Source organism: Vombatus ursinus, unplaced genomic scaffold (genome assembly GCF_900497805.2).
Source record: "Vombatus ursinus unplaced genomic scaffold, bare-nosed wombat genome assembly UNPS02014768.1, whole genome shotgun sequence".
NCBI classification, from domain to species: Eukaryota; Metazoa; Chordata; class Mammalia; order Diprotodontia; family Vombatidae; genus Vombatus; species Vombatus ursinus.
In genome coordinates this window covers 25923768-25944738 of record NW_020954546.1, presented here as the reverse complement: position 1 = coordinate 25944738, position 20971 = coordinate 25923768, and the positions used below count along the sequence as shown (strand labels likewise).

The 20971-nt window shown below is 50.0% G+C and overlaps 1 protein-coding gene across 11 annotated transcripts in view; it reads right to left on the bottom strand.

Moving 5' to 3' along the window:
- The window catches only part of MYO18A (myosin XVIIIA), a 158616-nt gene that overhangs the window by 68470 nt on the left and 69175 nt on the right, over positions 1 to 20971 (bottom strand). For 9 of the 11 annotated variants that reach the window (XM_027861955.1, XM_027861948.1, XM_027861951.1 and 6 more), the window contains 5 exons: positions 12090 to 12177; positions 2784 to 2890; positions 2518 to 2694; positions 833 to 1046; positions 95 to 237 (listed from right to left, as the gene is read on the bottom strand). In XM_027861955.1, coding sequence (XP_027717756.1) covers positions 95 to 237; positions 833 to 1046; positions 2518 to 2694; positions 2784 to 2890; positions 12090 to 12177 — 729 coding nt within the window. Of the gene's footprint in view, positions 1 to 94; positions 238 to 832; positions 1047 to 2517; positions 2695 to 2783; positions 2891 to 12089; positions 12178 to 15570; positions 15590 to 19216; positions 19892 to 20971 lie in introns of those variants that run through there. The other 2 variants (XM_027861957.1, XM_027861956.1) reach the window with 2 other exon arrangements.

Here is a 20971-nt window from a genome sequence, read left to right as displayed (position 1 = left end):
CTAGCCACCATCCTCCCAGCCCAACCAGATCAAGGCTAAGCCTTCCTTTCTCCAAACCTCTGGTCCAGTGGGTGGGTGGGGGGTCTCCTCTCACCTGAACAGAGGCTGAGGCCACCTGGCCAGCTTGGTCAAAATCCAGCGAAAGGATCTGAGAGAAGCGGGTAGCATTGCCGTTCATGATGGTGGGGCTGTTCCCAAAGGCTTCCAAGACGGTGTACAGAGCCTGCCACTTCTCCACTGTGAAGGGCAAACCAGAGAAATATCAGGATAGAGGCAATGGGACAAGAAGGGCATGTGGTGAAGAAAGAACGGCTTGTCCACCCAGCGTGGACATGCGAGGCCTGGTAATGTCTGAGAGGAGCCATGCTGGCCCCCTGACCCAAACTTGCTCCCCAAGAACCCATTGAGCTTATAGAGCTGACTGGGCAAAATCCAGACATGGCAAGGGGACCAGCCAGACAGGTGAGGGTTACAGGATTATAGATCCAGAGCTGAAAGGACCTTAGAGGTCACGAATCCAACTCCATTTTGCAGTAATTTGAGTAATTTGATCAAGGTCATACCAGTGCCTGAGGCAGGTCTCAAACCCAAGTCTTCCCACTGCCAAGGCCAGCCCTCCCCTCACTGCCTTCATATTACAGGGGATAAGGATCCATGGTGTATAGAAGGGGACTGATGGGATCCCCAGGAAACACCCCACTTTGCTGTCTCAGAAGCAATGGCTTATCATGCCAGTAGAATCACAGAGTGACAACAGAAAAGCCTGGCCCCTTCTCCCCACGTCATCCTCATTTCCCCAGCCCGTGAGCGTGAGGCCTGCCCTCCACCTCACCAGAGAACACCTTGTTCCCACTGGTGCCCGCAATGGTGGCCAGGTATTGCACCAGGTGCTGGCAGCTAGCGGTCTTGCCGCTGCCGCTGCTGCCCAGTAAGATGATAGACTGGTCCTGGCGGTTCATCAGCATGGCGCGGTATGCAGTCTGTGCCACGGTGTAGATGTGGGGCGCCATTTCCTCCCGCCGGCACCCTTTGAACATGTGCATCACCTTGATGGGGGGAGGGGAGAGCATTAGACTTGGAGTCCCTGGGAGCACCAGCGACTCCACTGCCCAAGGGGTCAGGATCAGAGCCCCCAAGCTGGAAGGAGGATGTCCAGCCCACAGGATCACAGATTAGGATCAGGAAGAGACTGAAGAGGCCATTTGGTCTAAGCCCCTCATTTTACAGAAGAAGAAATAAAGGCCCAGGAAGGCTGGGACTTGCCCAAGGTCACAAAGGTAGTAAGCATCAGAAACCCAGGTCTTCCGCCCTTCCAAACATCTCCTCACCATGCTGCCTATGCTGGCCATCAGCATCATTTCCCACCCCTCCTTCGCCCACCAATGAAACCCTGGACTCCACCCCAGAGTCCCCCAGCTGTGATGGGGGAGCATTCCTCTTGTCTAGGCAAGAGCCAGGCCTCCATGCCCCTCCTGGGCCACCTCCTCACCACTACACTGGCCATCATCCTCATCTCTGCCCTCACCTCTACCCGGACCCCTTACTGGAACCGTGGATCCTAGTCCTGGATTCTCTGGGTCTGATAAGTGAGTTTTTAACCTTACTTTGTCTAAAATCGAATAACCATACATTTCACTTCCCAGCCATCCTCACACCTCATTCCACCTTCATCTCCGCTTTCCACCCCACCCTCTCCAGTTCCCCTTTATATCTTCCAAAACTAGAATATAAGCTCTTTGAGGGCAGGGAATGTCTAAGCCTTGGGAGTAAAAAATCCAAGCAAGACACATACTAAGAGATTAATATTATCATTATTTCTCTCTCTCTCTCTTTCTGTCTCTGTCTCTCTCTCTCTCCTCCCTTCCCCCTTCGACTGTTAGGAGAAGTTCCTTGCACTGATGAAACAAAACATAGAAACACTAAATATATGAAAAAACATAAACATGAAAAAATACAGAAAAAACCTTAAGAAGTTAAATAGTACAAGAATTACTCTTCCATTCTACAGATGAGGAAACTGAGGCTGAGTGCTACTCCAAAGCCATACAATTAGATAGTGACAGGAGCTAACATTTGAACCATGGGAGGCAACGTGGTACAGTGAAGAGTCACAGGGTCTGGGTTCTAATCCTACTACTTAGCATCCCATGTGACTTTGGACAAGTCACTCAAATCTCCCTGGGCCTCAGTTTTTTCATCTGTAAAATGAAGGACTTGAATAAAATGAGCTTTGATATCTCTTCCCACTTTAGATCTATGATCCTACGAATCAACACCATCAACCTCCCTGTGCCTGAGCCTAGGCAACGAATGGAAATGTAGCCAATAGACAGGCATAAAGCCTCATCCTGGGGCTGGATATTTTTAAAAGATGCTTTTGTCTTCTTTGCTTTTTGATGGGAAGCCAGACAAGCAGACTGGAGCAGACAGCCAGACAAGAAGACGCTGGAGAAATGGATGGGGCTATGAATGGAGAGACAGGGTGGGAACGCTGGGAGGGGGACATCTGGTCCCTACCTTCTCAGAGTACATCGCAGGGGCCCCTCGGGGGCTGAGGATGAGCAAACTGGGGCCAGCGTATGTGTGCAGCAGGCTGGCCCCATAGCGCTGGCGGAGGGTGTGCAAGACGCTTGACTCGTTGAGGTATACCAGGGAGGCCAGGTCTTCCAGTCGATCACAGGATGGGGCGTTGGCCTAGAGGACAGGGAGAAGCATGTGGGGTTCACATCCACCCCCCCGAGAGCCTGGCAGACCCCATCTCCAGGCCCCTGCCTGTCCCATACCTTCTCCACGTCGTCCTCATCCACGTCCAGTATGGTCCCATCATGATCCAGTTTCACTCGGACCTTCCCCTCGGGTAGACTTAACTCCTCTGACTTCAGTTGACTGGCTACACAGGAAAAGAGCATTTATTAAGCACTTACTAAGTGTCAGGCACCGTACTAATCTCTGGAGAAAGGCAAAAACAAGCTCCCTGCCCTCAAGGAGCTCACATTCTAAAAGGGAAGATAACATGCAAATAACCGTACCAACAAGAGGTAATCAAGAGTATATGGAAGGGAATCTCAGGTAGCAAGGGGACCTCAGACCCTCACCCCTCAATTGGGGAAGGGATGAAAAGCTGTGGCGTGATTGCGATGGAACACTATGGTGCTATAAGAAGTGATGAGCAGGACGCCCTCAGAAAAACCTGGGAAGACTTAGATGAACTGATGCATAGTGAAGTGAGCAGAACCAGGAGAACACTGTACACAGTGACAGACACATTGTAACGATGATCAGCTGTGAATGACTTAGCTCTTCTCAGCAATACAATGATCCAAGACAATTCCAAAGGACTCATGATGAAAAATGTTATCCAAATCCAGAGAAAGAACTGGTGGAGACTGAATGCAGAGTGCAGCATACTTTTTTAAACTTTATTTTTCTTGGTCTGTGTTTTCTTTTACAACATGACTAATATGGAAATATGTTTTGCATGTCTGCACATGGATAACCTATATCAGATTGCTTGCCTTTCCAATGAAGGGGGAGGGGAAGGAGGGAGAGAATCTGGAACTCAAAATTCTAAAAAACACATTTAAAATTTTTTGACATATAATTGGAAAAAAATCTTTGAAAAAATAAAAAAAAAGAAAGCCCTACAAAGGTAGGATTTGAGCCAAGTCTTGAAGGAAGCCGGGGATGCTAGAAGTCAGAGGTAAAGACGGAGAGCATTTGAGGCACGGGAGATGGAATGCCATGTGTGAGGGCCAGCAGAGTATATGGAAGAGAGAAAGGTGTAAAAGACTGGAAAGGTAGGAAAGAGGCCAGGTTGTGAGGGGCTCTGAAAGCCAAACAAGGCTTTTATATTTGATCAAGGTGATAATAGGGAGCCATTGGAGCTCCTTAAACAAGTGAGGTGACCTAGTCAGACCTACACGTTAGGGAAAACACTTTGGCAGCTGAGTGAGGGATGGACTGTTGAAGGAAAAGACTGGAGGCAGGGAGCCAGTCAGAAGGCTAGGCAATAGTACCGGTGGGTGGTGACAAGAGCTTACACCCAGGAGGCAGCTGCAGGAGGAAAGAGAAGGGGTAAAAGTGGCAACAGCTAACAAAAGACCGGATTGGCAACACCGTGCTGGGCACGGGGAAAATGCCAAGATAAACAAGGCACGGTCTCTGCCCTCCACCCAGGAGGTGCTATGACACACAGACACCGGTAAATCAAATAGAAATGAGGATGTGCACAGTGCCTGAAGCTGAGGGGAGGCTTCCCGAAGAAGGTGCCATTTCACCTGGGCCTTGAAGGATGGGCACAAAGTCAGCAGGATATAGGGAACCAGATTATGTCCGTCAAATTTTGGCAGTACATTAATACAGGTCATGAGAAAACTGTATTACTCTAGAAGGCTTGGCATATGCTAATTATCAGGCACTGATCACATCCCCTAATAAATCACTGAATAACAACGGATAATGAATGATTAACACATATCCCAATAGTTATATTAATGCACCATGAGAGTTCACAAAGACGCCCCAATGCATTTCACGGGAAGTAATGGGGAGAGGATATGCTTTCTGCCTGCACCAGGGACAAAAGTAGAGGAGGGGAAATAGAGGACACAGGACCCCAGAGTTAGCGCTGGAAGGGACTGAGTCCAACCTCCTCATTTTACAGATGAGGAAACTGAGGCCCAAGAAGGCACAATGACTTAAGATCATAGAATCACAGGGTTAGAGCTAGAAGAGATCTTACAGAGACCATGAAGACCAATGTGCCCATTCTGCAGATGACAAAACTGAGGCTGAGTTAAGTGACTTGTCCAGGGTCACACAGCTGGTAAAAGTTTGAGGCGGGATTTGAACTTAGGTCCTCCTGACTCCATCTACTATACCACACTGCCTCCTATTTGGGAGACGGTAAGCACATCAATTTGGCTGAAATGAGAGTCCATCAGACGGAGTAGAGTGGGATAAAGACAGAAAGATCTACAGAAGCTAGATTGTACGTAGAGGGTTTTTAATGCCTGGCTAAGGCTTTGGGCCTTGATTCCTTGGCAATGCGGAGCCATCAAAGCTGTTTGAGTAGTGGAATGATGTGATCTGAGCCTGGCTACACAGGACAGAATCTAAATTTGTTATTAGGGTTAGAAATTGGGATAGGCTCTATAATTTCATTCATCTGTACTTCATCATCTATAATTTCAGTCATATAGCGGAACTCCCAGAGGAGGAGACTCTATCAAAGCGGGCTGTCCCTTCTCTGTCACAGGAGAGCATCCTGGGAACAATGAGAGGTTACTCAACTTGCCACAAAGCCAGTAAGTGTCAGAAGCAGGATCTGAACCCAGGTCTTTCCAGCTCTAAGGCCAGAGCTCTATCCATAACACCATGATACCTCTCCATTACCACTTAGTCAAATTTAAAATATGTCCTTTAGGGAAATTAATATGGCAACATGTGTTCGATAAAACTAAGGAAAACCAAATTGGGAGAAACAGCAGCTAGACCAGTGCACGGCTATGGAGAAGGCCCATGCTGGAGGAACATCAAAGGTGCTGAAGGCAGAATTCTCAAGACAACCGAAAGAAAGGAGGTGACCGGGGCAGCTAGGTAGCACAGTGGATACAGCACGGGCCCTGAAGTCAGGAGGATCTGAGTTCAAATCCGGCCTCAGACCAAACACTTGACACCTACTAGTTGTGTGACCCTGGGCGAATCACTTAACCCCAATTGCCTAAAAAAAACAAAAAAAACGGAAGGAGGTGACCTAGCACTTTCAAAACAAAATGAGACATGTTTACTACCAAAAAAAGGCAATTAAGAAAACAGGAGTAACTGCCGATCCATATAACTATTCTCTTTAAAAAAAAAAAAAGGATTATAAACTTATTATTACACATCAATACAACTAATTAAAATGGCTTTGTAATCATTTACACTTAAATTAATTAATTTCAATGCCTAAAACAGCACAAGCCCTTTTCAGCGTCTCCCTCCAAGGGCTCATCAGGATTCTATGTTTGCCCATTCATTCTCATTCACTTTCCCTCCTCTATGGCACCAGCGTGTGCTTTGTTCACACATTTCTGCTTCCTTGGCCTGGCGTTATTTCATTAAGGTCTTTCTGGATTTTTTCATGTTCCTCAAACTTGTTGTTCTTAATTGCATTATAGTATTCCATTATATTAATGCACCACGGTTAAGTCAAGCAATTCTTCTGTTGTTGGGTGCTTGCTTTCCCGTATCTTTAGAATCTTTAATGGGAAACACACACACACACACACACACACACACACACACACACACACTCCTTCTCAAATTCTCATCAAGGATATCCTTGGGGTGTGAGAGTGAGTGTGTGTGTGTGTGTGTGTGTTATCCTTGATGAAGATTTGAGAAGGGAACAGGGAGATTTTCACTAACAGTGTTCTTTATCATTACAAACTTGATAAACATCAATAAACATGAGCATAGGGTCATAGATCTGGAAGGGGGAAAAGCCAAAACCACGAAAAGAATATGAAAGGCAAATCAATCATTCCTTTTGCTCAGAGTGAAAGGTCAGAAGTGCCCCAGCTACCCATGAGCCAGATTCCAACCTTGATTGATAGTGAAGCTTTCACTGATTCTTTTTCTCACTAAAGGATCTGACCTTCCTTCTATCTTGGTGCCAGACTTAGTTTGGACACTCCATTGGCTTTATCCCTATAGTGATGCAGCAGATACCGCATTGGGCTTAAAGTTAGGAAGACCTGAGTTCAAATTCAGCCTCAAACACTTATTAATTGTGTCACCCGGGGCAAGTCACTTAACCCTGTCTATCACAGTTTCCTCATCTGTATAATGAACTAGAGAAGGGAATGGCAAACCACTCCAGTATTTTTGCCAAGAAAACCCCAAATGGGGTCACAAAGAATTGGACATGATTGAAACAACTGAACAACAAAGCTCAAAGCTTCTGAACTCAAATGATCCACCATCCTCAGACACCCAAATAGCGGAACGACAGTCGTGTCCACCACCATGCCTGGCTTCCCCTTACTTTCACAAACAAGGAAAGAAACTGAGACCCAAGAAGAAATGACCTATAGGCTCATAATTTAGAGCCAGAAGGAACCACATACACCATACAGACCAACTCCCTCATTTTACACTCGAAGAAACTGGGACCAAGGGAGGTTAAGTGATTTTGCCAAAGGTCACACAGGTGGTAAGCAACAATGATAAAATCTGAATGAGTCCTCTGACTCCCAAAGCAGTATTCTTTCCACTGTACCATACAAAGAATATTAGAAAAAGATAGTGCATGAAACTGTAAATCTCTGCTAAGTACAGCTTGTTGTAGTTGGGTTTGGTTTTTTGGTTTTTTATTTTTAATTTAACATTGTAGTTTCAACATTGCCCTGCTTATCTCTGTCCCCTTCTGAACTTCCTTCTGTTCTCTTGGGTTTATTTTTTTAATGATTCATTGATGAGCTCTTTTTTCTTTTTTCTTTTTTCTTGTATCACTACCACTACCTACCACTAGCCTCACAAATCTCCTCCACCAGGAAAATAATAAAAGCCTCTGCTTGTAACAACCAAGGAGTCACATAAAACCCATCATTGGCCATGTCTGAAAAAGGAGGTCTTAACAAACATTATTCTGCAGGAGAACACATCTTGACAGGCACAGAACCGACGGAAAGATGCAGAGAATACCAGCTCCCATTGTGTCAATTGTCTGTTGACTACAAAGAAACATTTGATTTGGTGGCGCTGAATGCCACCTTGAGAGATCTTCTTCTACAAGGTGCTTCCCATGCAAATGTTAAGATCATACACAGCTCCTTTAAAGATACTGAAACTGAGACTGCTATGTATGACAACTCTAGAGAGAAGCAGGCCTTGCTAAAGAGTGCCCGACACAGAGCTCAAACAGAAGAGGGGTTTCCTAAAAATGGTGAGGTCCTTTAGACGCTCCTATACACCAAGGATTTTGTGCTGACTGCACCAAGGCCCAGTACACTACAGCACCTCCTGGAGGAGATTTATAACCATTCAAAGTTTGGTCCAACCATCCACACAGGAAAAACTGAGTGGATAAAAAATGTCTTATGTCCAAGAAGTTCAGAAGGATACACAAAGAGGGGAATTTTATTCCCAGGGATTGGCAGTTTCAATGCTACAAGGAACATCACGGTGCAGATCTGCACTTTCTCTGTAATTTATGTTGCTAGGTTGTTTCAGCCACGTCTGATTCTTTGTGACCCCATTTGGGGTTTTCTTGGCAAAGATACTGGAGTGGTTTGCCACCTCCTTCTCGAGCTCATTTTACAGATGAAGAAACTAAGACAAACAGACTTAAGTGATTTGCCCAGGGTCACACTGCTTCTAAGAGTCTGGCGCCAGATTTGAACTCATAAAGATAGGTCTTCTTGATTCTAAGCCCATTCCTCTATCCACTGTGCCAATTAGCAACCACGTAGCTGCCCCCTGTAATTTATAGCCTTAGAGCTATAATATAGCCCTCTATATAATATAGTATATTATCTATATATAATTATATATAATATATTATATGCATATAATATATAATATATAATACATAATATAGCTCTATAATATAAAATAGCTCAGGGCCTGAGGCCCTGAGATGTTACGTGAACTGCCCAGCATCACAGAGTCAGTTTGTATCAAAGACAAGACTCAACCCAGGTCTTTCTGGTTCTGAGGCCAGCTCTCTTCCTACTACACCTTGCTGTCTCTCTTTGTTATTAACTTGGAAGACCTAATATAAACTAAAAAAAAACAAAAAACAAACAAAAAAAACCTGTACATACCCAAAGCTTATAGTTTTATATACAATGCATTTTCTTCTTTGTATAGTCACACGTCCATGTGTGTTGATGATTGTTAAAATCATCATAAAAAAGAAGCAATGTGCTATTGACTAGTCCCAGGAGTTTGTAACTTTTTTGTGTCCTGAACCTCTTTGGGAGTCCTGGAGAGGCCTATGGACACCTTCTCAGAGGAATAGTTTTTAAAAGCATAAAACAAAGCACACAGGATTACAAAAGAAACCAATTATATTGAAATTCTATGACCAAAATATTCAAAAAGAAGAATTCAGTTGGGATTCACCCAAAGGACAACAGAGAAGCATGTGATGGGCACCGTTATCAATGAAAAACTGAAGATTTAATCTGTTAATCCACAAGCATTAATTAACGTGTCTGCTTTGGACATCTTAAGCTTGGACATTCAGGCGTGGAGGTGCAGTGCTTGGTTGAGAAAGCCAAGCCTGGAGCTTAAGGGAAGCCCTGAGGCTGGACACAGATCTGAGGGTCCTCTGCCCAGGAAGCCTGAGACTGGATGGCTCGCCAAAGGAGAGGGTGCGGAGAGAGACACGAAGAGGGAAAAGGGAGAGAGCCTGGGAGAGCTCTGCTTTAAAGAGGAGGATGAAAGGAGGGACACCGGGAAACAAGAAAAGGTAAACGTCAGCAAGATGTGAGAACCAGGAGCGTGTATCGTCATGAAGCCAAGGGATGACAGAAACACATCAAAGGAGTCGGCAGAGTCAAATGTTGCACAGAGACCACAGAGGATGCAGGATGACAAAAGGAACCTAGATTTGGCGAAAGGGAGTGATCAGCGACTTCTGAGAGAGTGGTTTCTATAGAATAATGATGACGGAAACCAGAACGCAGGAGGCCAGTAGAGGGAGGCAGCCAGTATGGACGCTCCATTCAAGAACCTTGGGCAGTGAAGGGGGAAAAAGACAAATGGATCGGTAGCTTGATGGGACAAAGAGACCTCTCCCCAAAGACAGAGGACGCCAAGCTCCAGGCTTGGCTTTCTCAACCAAGCACTGCACCTCCACGCCTGAATGTCCAAGAAGGAGGAGGGCTGAGTAATGAGTCATCATACAGAATTTCCCTTTATGCCTCCTACAATCCATTTCCCATCTCTATGCCTTTGCCTAGGCTGTCCCCCATCTTGGGATGCATTCTCTTCGATCCTCACCTTCGCTATTTAGAATCCCTAGGTTCCTTCAGAGCTCAGCTCAAATGTTACCTCCTACACGAAGCCTTTCCCGATTCCCTCTAGCTATGCCTGCCACCACCCATAAATTATCTTGTATTTAGTTTGCATATATGTGCTCAGGGTGTTTCCCCCAATAGTTTATAATAATAGTAAATTCTTTGAGGGAGGGAACAGTTTCATTCTTGTCTTTCTATCTCTAGCACCCAGTACACAGTCTGCTGCATAAAAGCCACTTAAAAATGGTTCCTTGGGGGGAAGCTAGGTGGCGCAGTGGATAGAGCACTGGCCCTGAAGTCAGGAGGACCTGAGTTCAAATCCAGCCTCAGACCAAACACTTGACACTTACTAGCTGTGTGACCCTGGGCAAGTCACTTAACCCCAATTGCCTCACTAAAAAAAAAAAATGGTTCGTTGGAACATAACTTCAGAGCTGGAAGGGACCTTGAGGGCCAACTAGTTCAACGTCCTCATTCTACAGATGAGGAAACTGAGGACCAGAGAAGAGAAATGACTTTGATTCATGATCATGGATCTAGAGCTGAAAGGGACCTTACAGGGTATCTAATTCAACCCCTTCCCTTTACATACGAGGAAACTGAGGCCCCAAAAAGCAAAGGGACTTTGACTGACTAATAGTCAGAAGGATGGGAGCTAGGGTACAAATAAATAGAGGGTTAGTCTTGTTCAGAAGGAAGTCATAGCTTCTTCAAAGGAAGGAAGGGAGGAAGGGAGGAAGGGAGGAAGGGAGGGAGAGAGGGAGGGAGGGAGGGAGAAAAGGACAGAGGGAGGGAGAGAGAAAAGGACAGAGGGAGGGAGGGAAAGGAGGACAGAGGGAGGGAGGGAAAAGAGGACAGAGGGAGGGAGGGAGAAAAGGACAGAGAGAGGGAGGGAAAGGAGGACAGAGGGAGGGAGGTCTTTACAAACATTTTGTTATTTGATCCTCAACAACCATGGAGCAGATAAAAGGGGAGGGAGGTGTCTGCTGAGAACTCCTCAGACTATGATTCCTGACCCCACAGCCTGAGGAAGAGGGTGGGCCTCAGGATTCTGGGTTAGTCTCACGGGGAAAGTCATCCTGAAGCCTCCTTGCCCGTTCCGGCTCCCCACCCCGGAATCCAAGGATGTCTCTCATGCTCTTGGTGAAGGCACATGTCGCAGGCAAAGGAGGTAGCAGGAGGGAGGTGACAGAGACAGGCGGCGTGCCCTCCGCCGAATTTCTGGGAATTAAGGGAAAACCAGAGCTGCATTGATAAGCTCAAAGGAGCAGACAGCTCTAGACTTGTAATGACCTTAGATGCCATCCATCTCCCTCATTTATAGAGAGAAGGTACCGAGGCCCGGGGAGATCATGCGACTTCCCCAGAAGGAAGGTAGGTGGTGTTATTATTATCCCCACTTTACAGTTGAGGAAACTGAGGCAACCAGAGGTTAAGTGACTTGTCCAGGGTCACACAGCTAATAAGCGTCTGAGACTAGATCTAAACTAAGGTCTTCCTGATTCCAGGCCTAGTACTTTATCCACTGGCCACTGGCTGCCTCTAGGCAGGCTTGAAAGCTGCTGAAAAGAGGGGGGAAAAAACCTAGGAGAAAACCCTGGCTGGTTTTGAAAAAAGAAAGGAGTCCCCCGACCCTTCCTCTCATTTTGGGCGTAGAGGCACGGACGGGTCTTGGGTTTTAACTTCAATTTGAAGCGAGATAGAGGGGAACTGAATGAGCTCCCCTTCTGATAGCCTTGATTTTGTTAAGAAAGTGGGGAGGGATGATATCTGATGAGAGTGGGGCAATAGGGAGAGAGGAGGAAGCTGGGGGAAAGCACGGGGAGTCAGGAAGCGATCCACACGCCCAGACTGCCATGCAGCATTGAGGACCCAGCAGGGTTCATGGAGCGTGAATCAAGAACGGGGGAAAAACAAAACCCCATAGAGTTTCAAGACTTTATCAGCATTGGCCCGGAATAAGAGTGGAGGAATCAGACAGTGGGAGATGAAGAAGGGATTAGTAGGAAGGAAGAAAAAGCAGGAGAGCCAGGGACCAGTCTGATTCTGCAACCCAACCCCCTCGTCCCAAAGACTCACCGAGAGAGAAGCCATCTTGATGGACCAGCCAAACCTTCTCTGTCTCGTGCCAGGCTTCCTCAGCAGCAATCTGCTCTTCAGTCTTGGCCTGTTGGGGGAGCGAGGGCAGAGTCAGACCGAGGTTCTGGGGGGCTGAAAGCACACGGGAAGAGAAGATGGGAGAGGAGTCGGACAAGGAGGGTGGGCACATGGAGAGAGGGCGAGGGGAGGGAGATGCAGCAGGTCCTGGTGGACCAGAAAGGGACACAACAAAAGAAGACAGAAGAACTGGGGACATCTGGAGTGTGGGCTGGAGGAGGGAGCCCAGGAATGGGTCAGAGACGGCCAAACTAGCTCCAGGATCTTTAAAAATATTGGGAACGTGGGAGAGGAGAGATCCCATGCAAGGTGAGGACTACGGAGAATCCAAACTGTCCTTTGACCTCCATTTCCTTCTCCCTACGCGGTCTGTTGGGTCGTCGGCCCCCAGAACTCTGCTCCAATTAAAAAAAAAACGAAAAGTGATTTCCCCACCCTGGGCCATAGTAACTAAGCAGGGAAGCCATCCATGATCAGTCTTCCATCAAAAGGAATAGTTCTCTCCCATTTCGTGGCAAGGAGATATGTGTGTCCTCAGGTACCCCCCTACAGAAGGTGGACACTGGCACCTCTCGGCCTTGACCCCTTCCTCCCCAGAGCTCTTACGGCAAATGCCTGCAGGGGAGTGCCCCGTGTATGTGCCAGCTGCCCACAGGACTTCCCAAGTCACAGATGGGCCTTCTCCCACCAAGATGCCAAGGGGGATACAAATGCAGACATACCAACACGCCCAAGTATGAGGGAAGGCACGACCAGAGAAACAGCAGGAGCGGGGGGAATATCATACTGCCATCAAACAGAGGTGAGAACTTGCATGCCAAGGCACTGAGATGGGCACGAGGGAGTGAAGGGAACCCACATAGATGCTGTGATGGGAACAAATCGGATACAGATCCCAGCACACAGGGCCGGGCCTTGGGCTGCCAAACCTGAGCCAGCAATGCAGGGGTTGAGGCCCAAAGAGGCCAAGGGTACCGGCCACCGAAGAAGAAGGAAGGAAAGGTTTGAAGAAAGAGTTAATCCTTCACTCCCAGCAATATATACTTGAGCAGGTGCATCAGGGGTTGGGGGAGGCAGCCGGGAGAGGAAAATCAAACCGTGCATTAGTGTGGAAAGAGGAAAGGTAGAAGCAGAGAAGGCTTATGCCTGTCCCCCGGGCTTCCTAGGGTGGGTCCCTTTGCAACACAGGGGTTAGTAGATAACAGATACTACCCAGGGGGCCGGAGCCAATGACAGGGGGAGGGAGGTGTCTGCTGAGAACCCATCAGGCTGATTTCTGTCCCCACAACCTGAGCAAGGGGGTAGGACTCCGGTCTCTAGGTCAGCCTCATGGGGAGAGCCATGCTGAAATCTCCTTCCTCATCCCTGCCCCTCCCACAAACCCAAGCATGTATCTCATGCTCCGGGTTATGACACGTCATAGGGATGGCAGAGGTGGCAGGAGGCAGGGGACAGAGACAGGCAGCGTGCCCTCTGCCAAATTTCTGGGAGTTAAGGGGAAATTCAAACTGCATTCACAGGCTCAGAGGAGCACAGCTCCAGACTTGGAAGGACCTTAGACACCATCCAACTCCCTCATGTTATAGAGGGAGGAAAGTGATTGAGTGACTTGCCTGGGCCCAGTACTCTTTCCACTGAACTATCTGCTGCCTCCCTCTCTAGTTCTGAATTCTGCCACTAATGAACTGCGTGCCTTTGGCCGAGTTACTTGCTGCCCACACCAAACTTCCATTTCCTCATCTGTAAGAAGAGGGGCACGGGGCAGCTGGGTGGCGCAGTGGATAGCGCACTGGCCCTGGATTCAGGAGGACCCGAGTTCAAATCCGACCTCAGACACATAACACTTACTAGCTGTGTGACCCTGGGCAAGTCACTTAACCCCACTGCCTAGCCTAAAAAAAAAAAGAAAAGGGGCAGCAGTGAGGTGGCGCCATAGTGCACAGAGCACCAGACTTGGAGTCAGGAAGACTCTTCTTTATGAGTTCAAATCCATCCTCAGACACTTATAGCTGGGAGACCCTGGGCAAGTCACTTAACCCTGTTTGCCTCAGTTTCCTCATCTATCAAATGAGCTGGAGAAGGAAATGGCAAACTGCTCCAGTATCTTTGCCAGGAAAACCCAAAATGGGATCCTGAAGAGTCAGACAGGACTGAACAACAACAAAGATGAGAGATGGAGAAGGAAATGGCAGGGATGAGACCTCTGAGGTCCCCTGCACCTCTGGCAATTTATAACTGTAATGCGTCGCCTCTCAGAGCAGTGGCCCCCAAACTGTGGGCTGAGGGTTCCTGGGGCAGCTACAGAGCTCCTTACTACAAGGGGTCCAGGGACCCACATGCCCACTAAGAATCATCAGAAAGGTCACTCTGATCTTTCCTCATAGGATCATAGAATCAGAGCTGGAAAGGCCCTCAAAGGCTATGGAGACCACGCTTCTCATTTCACAGAAAAGGAAACTGAGGCCCAGAAAGGTTTCGTGTTTCGCCCAAGGCCACACATGTATTATGTAGCAGAGTTGGGGTTTGAATCCAGGTTTAAACCCATCGGATTTTGCTCCAACAAAATATGAAGAGTGACTTGGCATAATAAACATGCCTTCTGGAGACAGAAATAGTCCCCGCTGTTATTTTCCCCAAACACTGTTGTAATTATTAGACTAAATAAAATGTTACTGAATTTCCAGTAGTTTCATATCCACATGGAATTTCTCCATCAATGGATAAGTGGAAGTACAACTAGCATCACCTGTTGAGGGGGATTGATGAATTTTGTTTAAAGTTGAAAAAGGATCATGGGTACTGCTGGTTGGGTTGGGCCAGTAAAGTTCAGTTAACACTGGGTCTGAGCTGCAATTCCCCATACTGACCACCAGATGGGGACAGAGAACGCCTCATGCTTAAGCTCGGCTGGTACATGCAAATGGTCCCATTCACTCATTCTGCATTCATTGGAGCCCAGCGTCCCTGTGGCCCCAGGGCATCTCAAGTCAATCTTAGTTTTCTCCCCATTCCAGAAGAAAATAAACCTGCAGTCCCAACTCCAGCCTTGAAGACTGGCCAGGCAGACATGTCACACACAGGGCAACCAGCCAGAGTCGCCCTCATGTGCTCAGATGGCATCCCTCTGCCCCCCTCCCCATGATGCCATCATAGCCAGATCCTATCTCAGGGGGCTTCACCGCTATGTAAGGTCCACTTGTGGAGACCCGCAGTCCAGGGTGCAGGCCAGAGAGGTCATTCACCCTTCTGGGTGGTACAGAGGGAAAGAGGGGGGAACGTGGACAGGGGCACGTGGCCTTACACTCCAGCATGAGGCCCGAGCACAGACACCAGCCCAGGCGCAGACCAGGGGCATCGGTCGGTCAGTGGAAGCAGAGGGTTCCTGAGGGCAGGGGCACCCTACCTGGTTCTGGGCGGTGGAGACGGCCTCAGTGTCCAGCTGACAGCAGCAAAAGAATGAAGGAGAGAAGGGAAAAGGAGGGGTGAAAATATGAGCAGAGGATGGGCACATACCCTCTATCTGGCGCCAGGCAGGCATAGAAGTGCCTGCATGCCACCACCGAAGCATAGGAGGGGGCAAAAGTGAAAGGTCATAGGATGAGAAAAGGTCAAAGCTGGACGAGACCTTGGAGGCCAATGAGATCCAACCTACTTCCACAAGACCATCACTGGGCAGTGCCAACAAAGGAAGCTGGGGACAAGCTCTTCAGACAGCCGGAGGGCAGTAAGAGAGTCCCAGCTACTATCTCCAAAAGGGACGCTGCCACACAATAGCACAAGACCTTTATCCCACTGCACCGGGTCATGGTGATGTGGGAGGCAGCCCCCTACCTGTGACATACAGGGGGCTCAGCCTGCTCCCGCCAAGCACCAGGAAGCATGGAGGTGCCAACTCAGACCCAGACCAGGGTCCTCCCCAAGCTAGGCACTTGGGTGCCAGCTGCCTCTCGCTGCATAGAGCTGGCTATGTGTATCTCAGCCGTCAGCAAGATCCTCAGTCCAAGACCCAGAGCCCTCAGTTTAGCCTGAGTAGAACGGATTCGTTCAGCCCATCCTGCAGCTAGTCTGTCCCCTCCCCCCGGCTGACAGGCCATTCACTCCTACAGCTCGAGAGATGAAAGAAATCCCAGAGACTTCCAATAAGGAAGTCCTTATTTTTCCGATCAATCATTGATTTTACAGAGAAGGAAACTGAGGCCCAGGCACATGAAATGATTTACCCAAGGTCACACAGGTAGCAAGCATCAAAGGTAAGATTTGAACCCCGGCTCTCTCACTCCAGAGCCAGGGATCTCGCCACTGGACCACACCGCCTCTCTGTTCTGCCCAGGGACCTGGAGAGAGGCCCCAGGCAGCTAGTTGCCCTCCTTGATGCTGGAGGGAGTTTGCCACATGGATCGCCCAGGCCCAGCCTTCTTTGGAGCTACGTGATAGCACCCCAGGAGCTGGGCCTCCCAGCCCAGGGAAGGGCATGAGCCCACCATTCTTTGGCCCTTCTGCTCTGTGTTCCATGACCATCCCAAGGGGCTCAGAGCCACCAGCCAGCCACACCACACCTTCCCTCCATCTCATTAAATCGGTGCCATCATCACCCGATCCCAGGCACCCCTGTCCCCACTGTACCCCATCTCCCTTCCACCTGCTTCTCAGAAGGCTCCATACCCCCAGCCATCCCTCCTGGTCTGCACTGCACTGGGCCAAGCTGGAGAAACCCCTCCCACAGGTCCAAATGCCCGCATCTCATAGATGGTTATTCATACACACTCGCTTCCCCTTAGGATGTAAGCTCCTTGAGGGTAAGGAGGGTGCTTTTGCCTTTCTTTGTACATCCAGTGCTTAGCAAGGGCCTGGCACACAGTAAGTCAGTACTAAATATTTATCACTTGGTCATTGGGCCAGATTCCTGCCCTGCTGCCCACTACAATGCCCAAGCACAGGGAATGGGGGCAAGAGACACTGGTCCACTCCAAAGTCAAGGGAGTAGAGATGGGAAATCGCCTCCTTCCCCGAGGTCTTCTCTCTTTATGAGGCAAAAAGGGTCCTGAGGAAGACGTATACACCGGGCCCCAAATGGACCTCCCAACACACAAGCCTTCCCCCATAGACACCAACCCCGTGAACATAGACCTAAGCCCCCAGACCACCCACAGCAAAGAGTGACCGGGGGACGCAAAGACCCACAAAGAACGGAAGGAATTACAGAAGTCATGAAGATCCTCTCGAGCCGCGCATGGGCCTCCTCTCCGGGGGTCGGCTGGGCTCCCATGGTGGCTCCTGCCTAAAGGTTAAACCAGCGTTAGTCCTAACCCTGGGAGGGGGGAGTCACCTTGGGCCAGGCCCCTGGCCTGCGATGACACGGAAGGATAAGGAGGACAAGGGGCAGGGGAGAAAGGCCAAGCTCAGGAATATCTAGACCATCTGGGGAGAAGAACTGAGGGGCCACGTGGGGCCAGCCACTGCCACGACTAGAAAATCACGGGGAAAAGCAAGGATTCGAGGACCATCGGGTTGGAGCAAGAAGGGGCCTTCCACCCATCTGGCCCAAAGGGACGTCACGCAGACATGGAAGGGGCCTCAGAGCCCAGCTAAAACTCATAACCCCAACAGCGGCGACAATAACTAGCATTTACGTGGGGCTCTGAGGCTTGCAAAGCCCTCATCTCATCTGAACCTCAGTACAGCAGCTGGGAAACAAGAAGGCCCCGCTTCTACCCTTCCTAGCCGTGTGTCACTTTACAGCCTCAGCCTCGGTTTCCTCATCTGCAAAATGGGGAGAATACCAGCACCTTCCTCACAGGGCCGTTGTGAGGAACTAGTTTAACTCCTTCATTTTCCAGATGAGGACACTGAGCCTGGGGAGGTTGTGACTTGCCCAAGGTCACATGTGCAGTTCAATTCCCCTCTTACTTTAGAGATGAAGAGACGGAGGCCCAGGGAGGTTCGGTAACTTCCACAGCTAGTGAGCGTATGAAGTGGAATCCGAACCCAAGTCTTCCTGACTCGAGGTCCCCTATGCCAAGCTGCTTTTCCCATACAGCACACAGGTATGTTGAGGGCAAGGCTGTGCCCTGGGAGCCCCAGGGAACCCTGGGGGAGTGGCTAGCTAGCTAAGTTATACTGATCTGGAGAAATAAACCAACGTTCCTGAACTCGGGCCCATCAAGCACCCACAAGCTGCCTTCTGGACCCCAGGGGAACAATATGGTTCAGAACCCTTTGCTCCTGAACAGCTTAGCACAAATATGATGACACGCTGCCCCCAACTCCATCTGCCCCAGACACACAGCGAAGCCTTCCAGCAGGTCGGAGGGAGTGGTGGAGGGGTCGCAGGCGTTCTATCAATCAAAGGAGCATCGATGTGGAGCTGGAAGGAATCTGAGAGGCCCCTGAGTCCAACCTTTTGTTTTACAGATGAGGAAACTGAGGCACCAAAAGGTTAAACGATTGAGCTGGGTTCTGAAACCCAGTATACAGTAAATCAAGCTGCCCCCCCAAATTAGAGGACTTGGTGGGGGAGGGAGTGGAAATGTCACAAGGCTCCCCAACTCTGGGGTGGGCCAAATGGAGGACTCTGTTGGCAGTCCCCACCTTGACACCCACCAGCACCTTCCTCCCTCCCTCAACCCCCACCCACTTTCCTATGTTTTGCTAAAACACAGAAATTGTATTAATGGGGAGACAGGAACCACTCAGGGTCCAGAGTGCTCCCAACTGAGCAACATTTTCCCTGGGGGTCTTTCACCAGGCATGATGCTACCCTAAGGCTCTCTTTCCAAGGGAAGAGGTGCCAGAGAGTGTCTGGGGCATTGCATGGCCCAAAGAAAGCCCTCCAGGAGTGGGCGTCACAAAGGTTTGGATCTCTGAAGCCGAGCTGAGTTATCAGGAAGGAGAGGTTCCTGGTGCTGGGATACTGGCCCCCCCTCTTACCAGAAGGGTGCCTAGCACCCTGCGCCCCGCCCTCCCAAGCATGCACTGTTACTTGGGGGAGGCCAGTGGAAGCATCAGTGGGCAAGAGAGGTTAGTGACACACCAGTTAGGGGGAGCAGTACCTCCTGCTGGATGCCAGAGGCCGGAACCTGGGGAAGGTCAGCTGGGGTGTGGTCTGAGTTGGGGACAACATCCGGGACGGTGTCTGCACCCTTCTTCGGCGGAGTTGGGGAGCACGGCTTTTTCACAGATTCAGGCTCTGCCAGGGAGTCTGGCTTCTTGGCCGGGCCCACTTTCTGGCCTATGGGCCTCTCCCCTGCCTTCTCGGAGGCCGGTCGGTTCCGTGGCTTATGTTCTTTGCCCTTGCCTCGAGACATCAGGCTCCGAAGGCCCACCGAGATCTCATCCTTGGCCGGCTCCTTCTTTGCTTCAGCCTTGAGTGGGAGGGGAGGAGGACTGGGGGCAGGAGGAACCTGAGGGACCTTTCCCCCTTTCTTGCCATGGGCAGGGAGTTCAGGAGGCCTGGCACCTTTGGCCAGAGCCTCCCTGGCACCTCCGGGCTCATCCCCGGGGAGCACCTTGCTCACCACCTTCCTCACAGCCTTTGCCACCCGATTGCAGGAGCCTCCCTGGGGCTCCTCCCCTTGGGACTCGGGTGAGGTCGTCCCCAGGCCATTCATGGAAGGCATAGGGGTGTCACCATTCAACACGTGGGCAGGGCTGCTGGGTCTCTGGCAGGTCTCCACGGGCACTGGGCTTTTGAGGGGGGAGGCTCTGTCCTTCGCGGTGCCCTCTAGCTACATTCACGAACATGGGGAGAAGGGGGCATCAGAGCAATGCCCTTAGGCAGCAGCCCCACCATGCACAAAGGGAAATGTAAGGGCAACCTGGCCCAGCGTCTCCCCTACCATCCCACCCCAACATCCACCGGGTCCCGCAAAAAATAGCCACACACACACACACACGCAAACACACACACACCCTACCATCACCTCCCTCCCAGTCCTAGCCACAGCACATCTGCCTGAGAACCCAAGTCTCTATCTACTGGCTTTGGTGCAAGAAATCTGCAAGACATCCTGGCCGAGACTCAGGATTATTCCTTCTAGCTGTCCTGCCACTCCTTGCCATCCTAGCTCATCTTCATCCCAACCCTCCTGAGGCCCTGCCCACTCCTCCCTCTCTCCTAAATCCTCATCTCATCACCAGCCCTTCAGTGGGGACCAAGGACAGGGAAGGAAAAGACCCTGACCCTGGGTTTCCCACTTACTTCAGTCATCAGGGCGTGTGGCCCCTCCACCCCCCATCCCATGCCAGTCTTCTGGGTTGACATCAAACCTAAGTCCTGATCATACCTCAGTGCCCAGGAGGAGAGAAAGGGTCAGGGGAGTGCTTTCTCTCTCCCAGACCAGCCAGGGTTCTCTCCCAGCTCTCCTCTTCTTGCCTGCCTCTTTGATGGCTTTCCCAGCTCCCAGACACCACTTCTACCCCTAAAACTCAGTCCAAGGAGTCCATTAAGTAAGTGCCGTTCTCTGTTTGGTTTCTGGCTTAGCTCTTGAGCTCCTCCCTCCGTCAGATCCTTAGGCATCACGTTACTGGGCTGCCTAGGACGGGGAGGCAGGGACGAGAGGTATGGAGCCAGCTCGCGCCTACCTACGGGTTAACCACTCAAGCTGATGGCAAAGCTCATCACCCCACCCCCACCCCCACCCCCAAGCCTGCTGATGCTGCCTCTCCTGAATGCTGGGAGCAACAGCAGAGCTGGCCAGCAGTCAGCCTGCAGTAAAGTCGACCCATCATGACGAATCCATCCCCTCCCTACCCTGGAGAAGCCTGGCACCCGGAGGGGGAGCACCAGCCCCAACCCCAGAGGACTT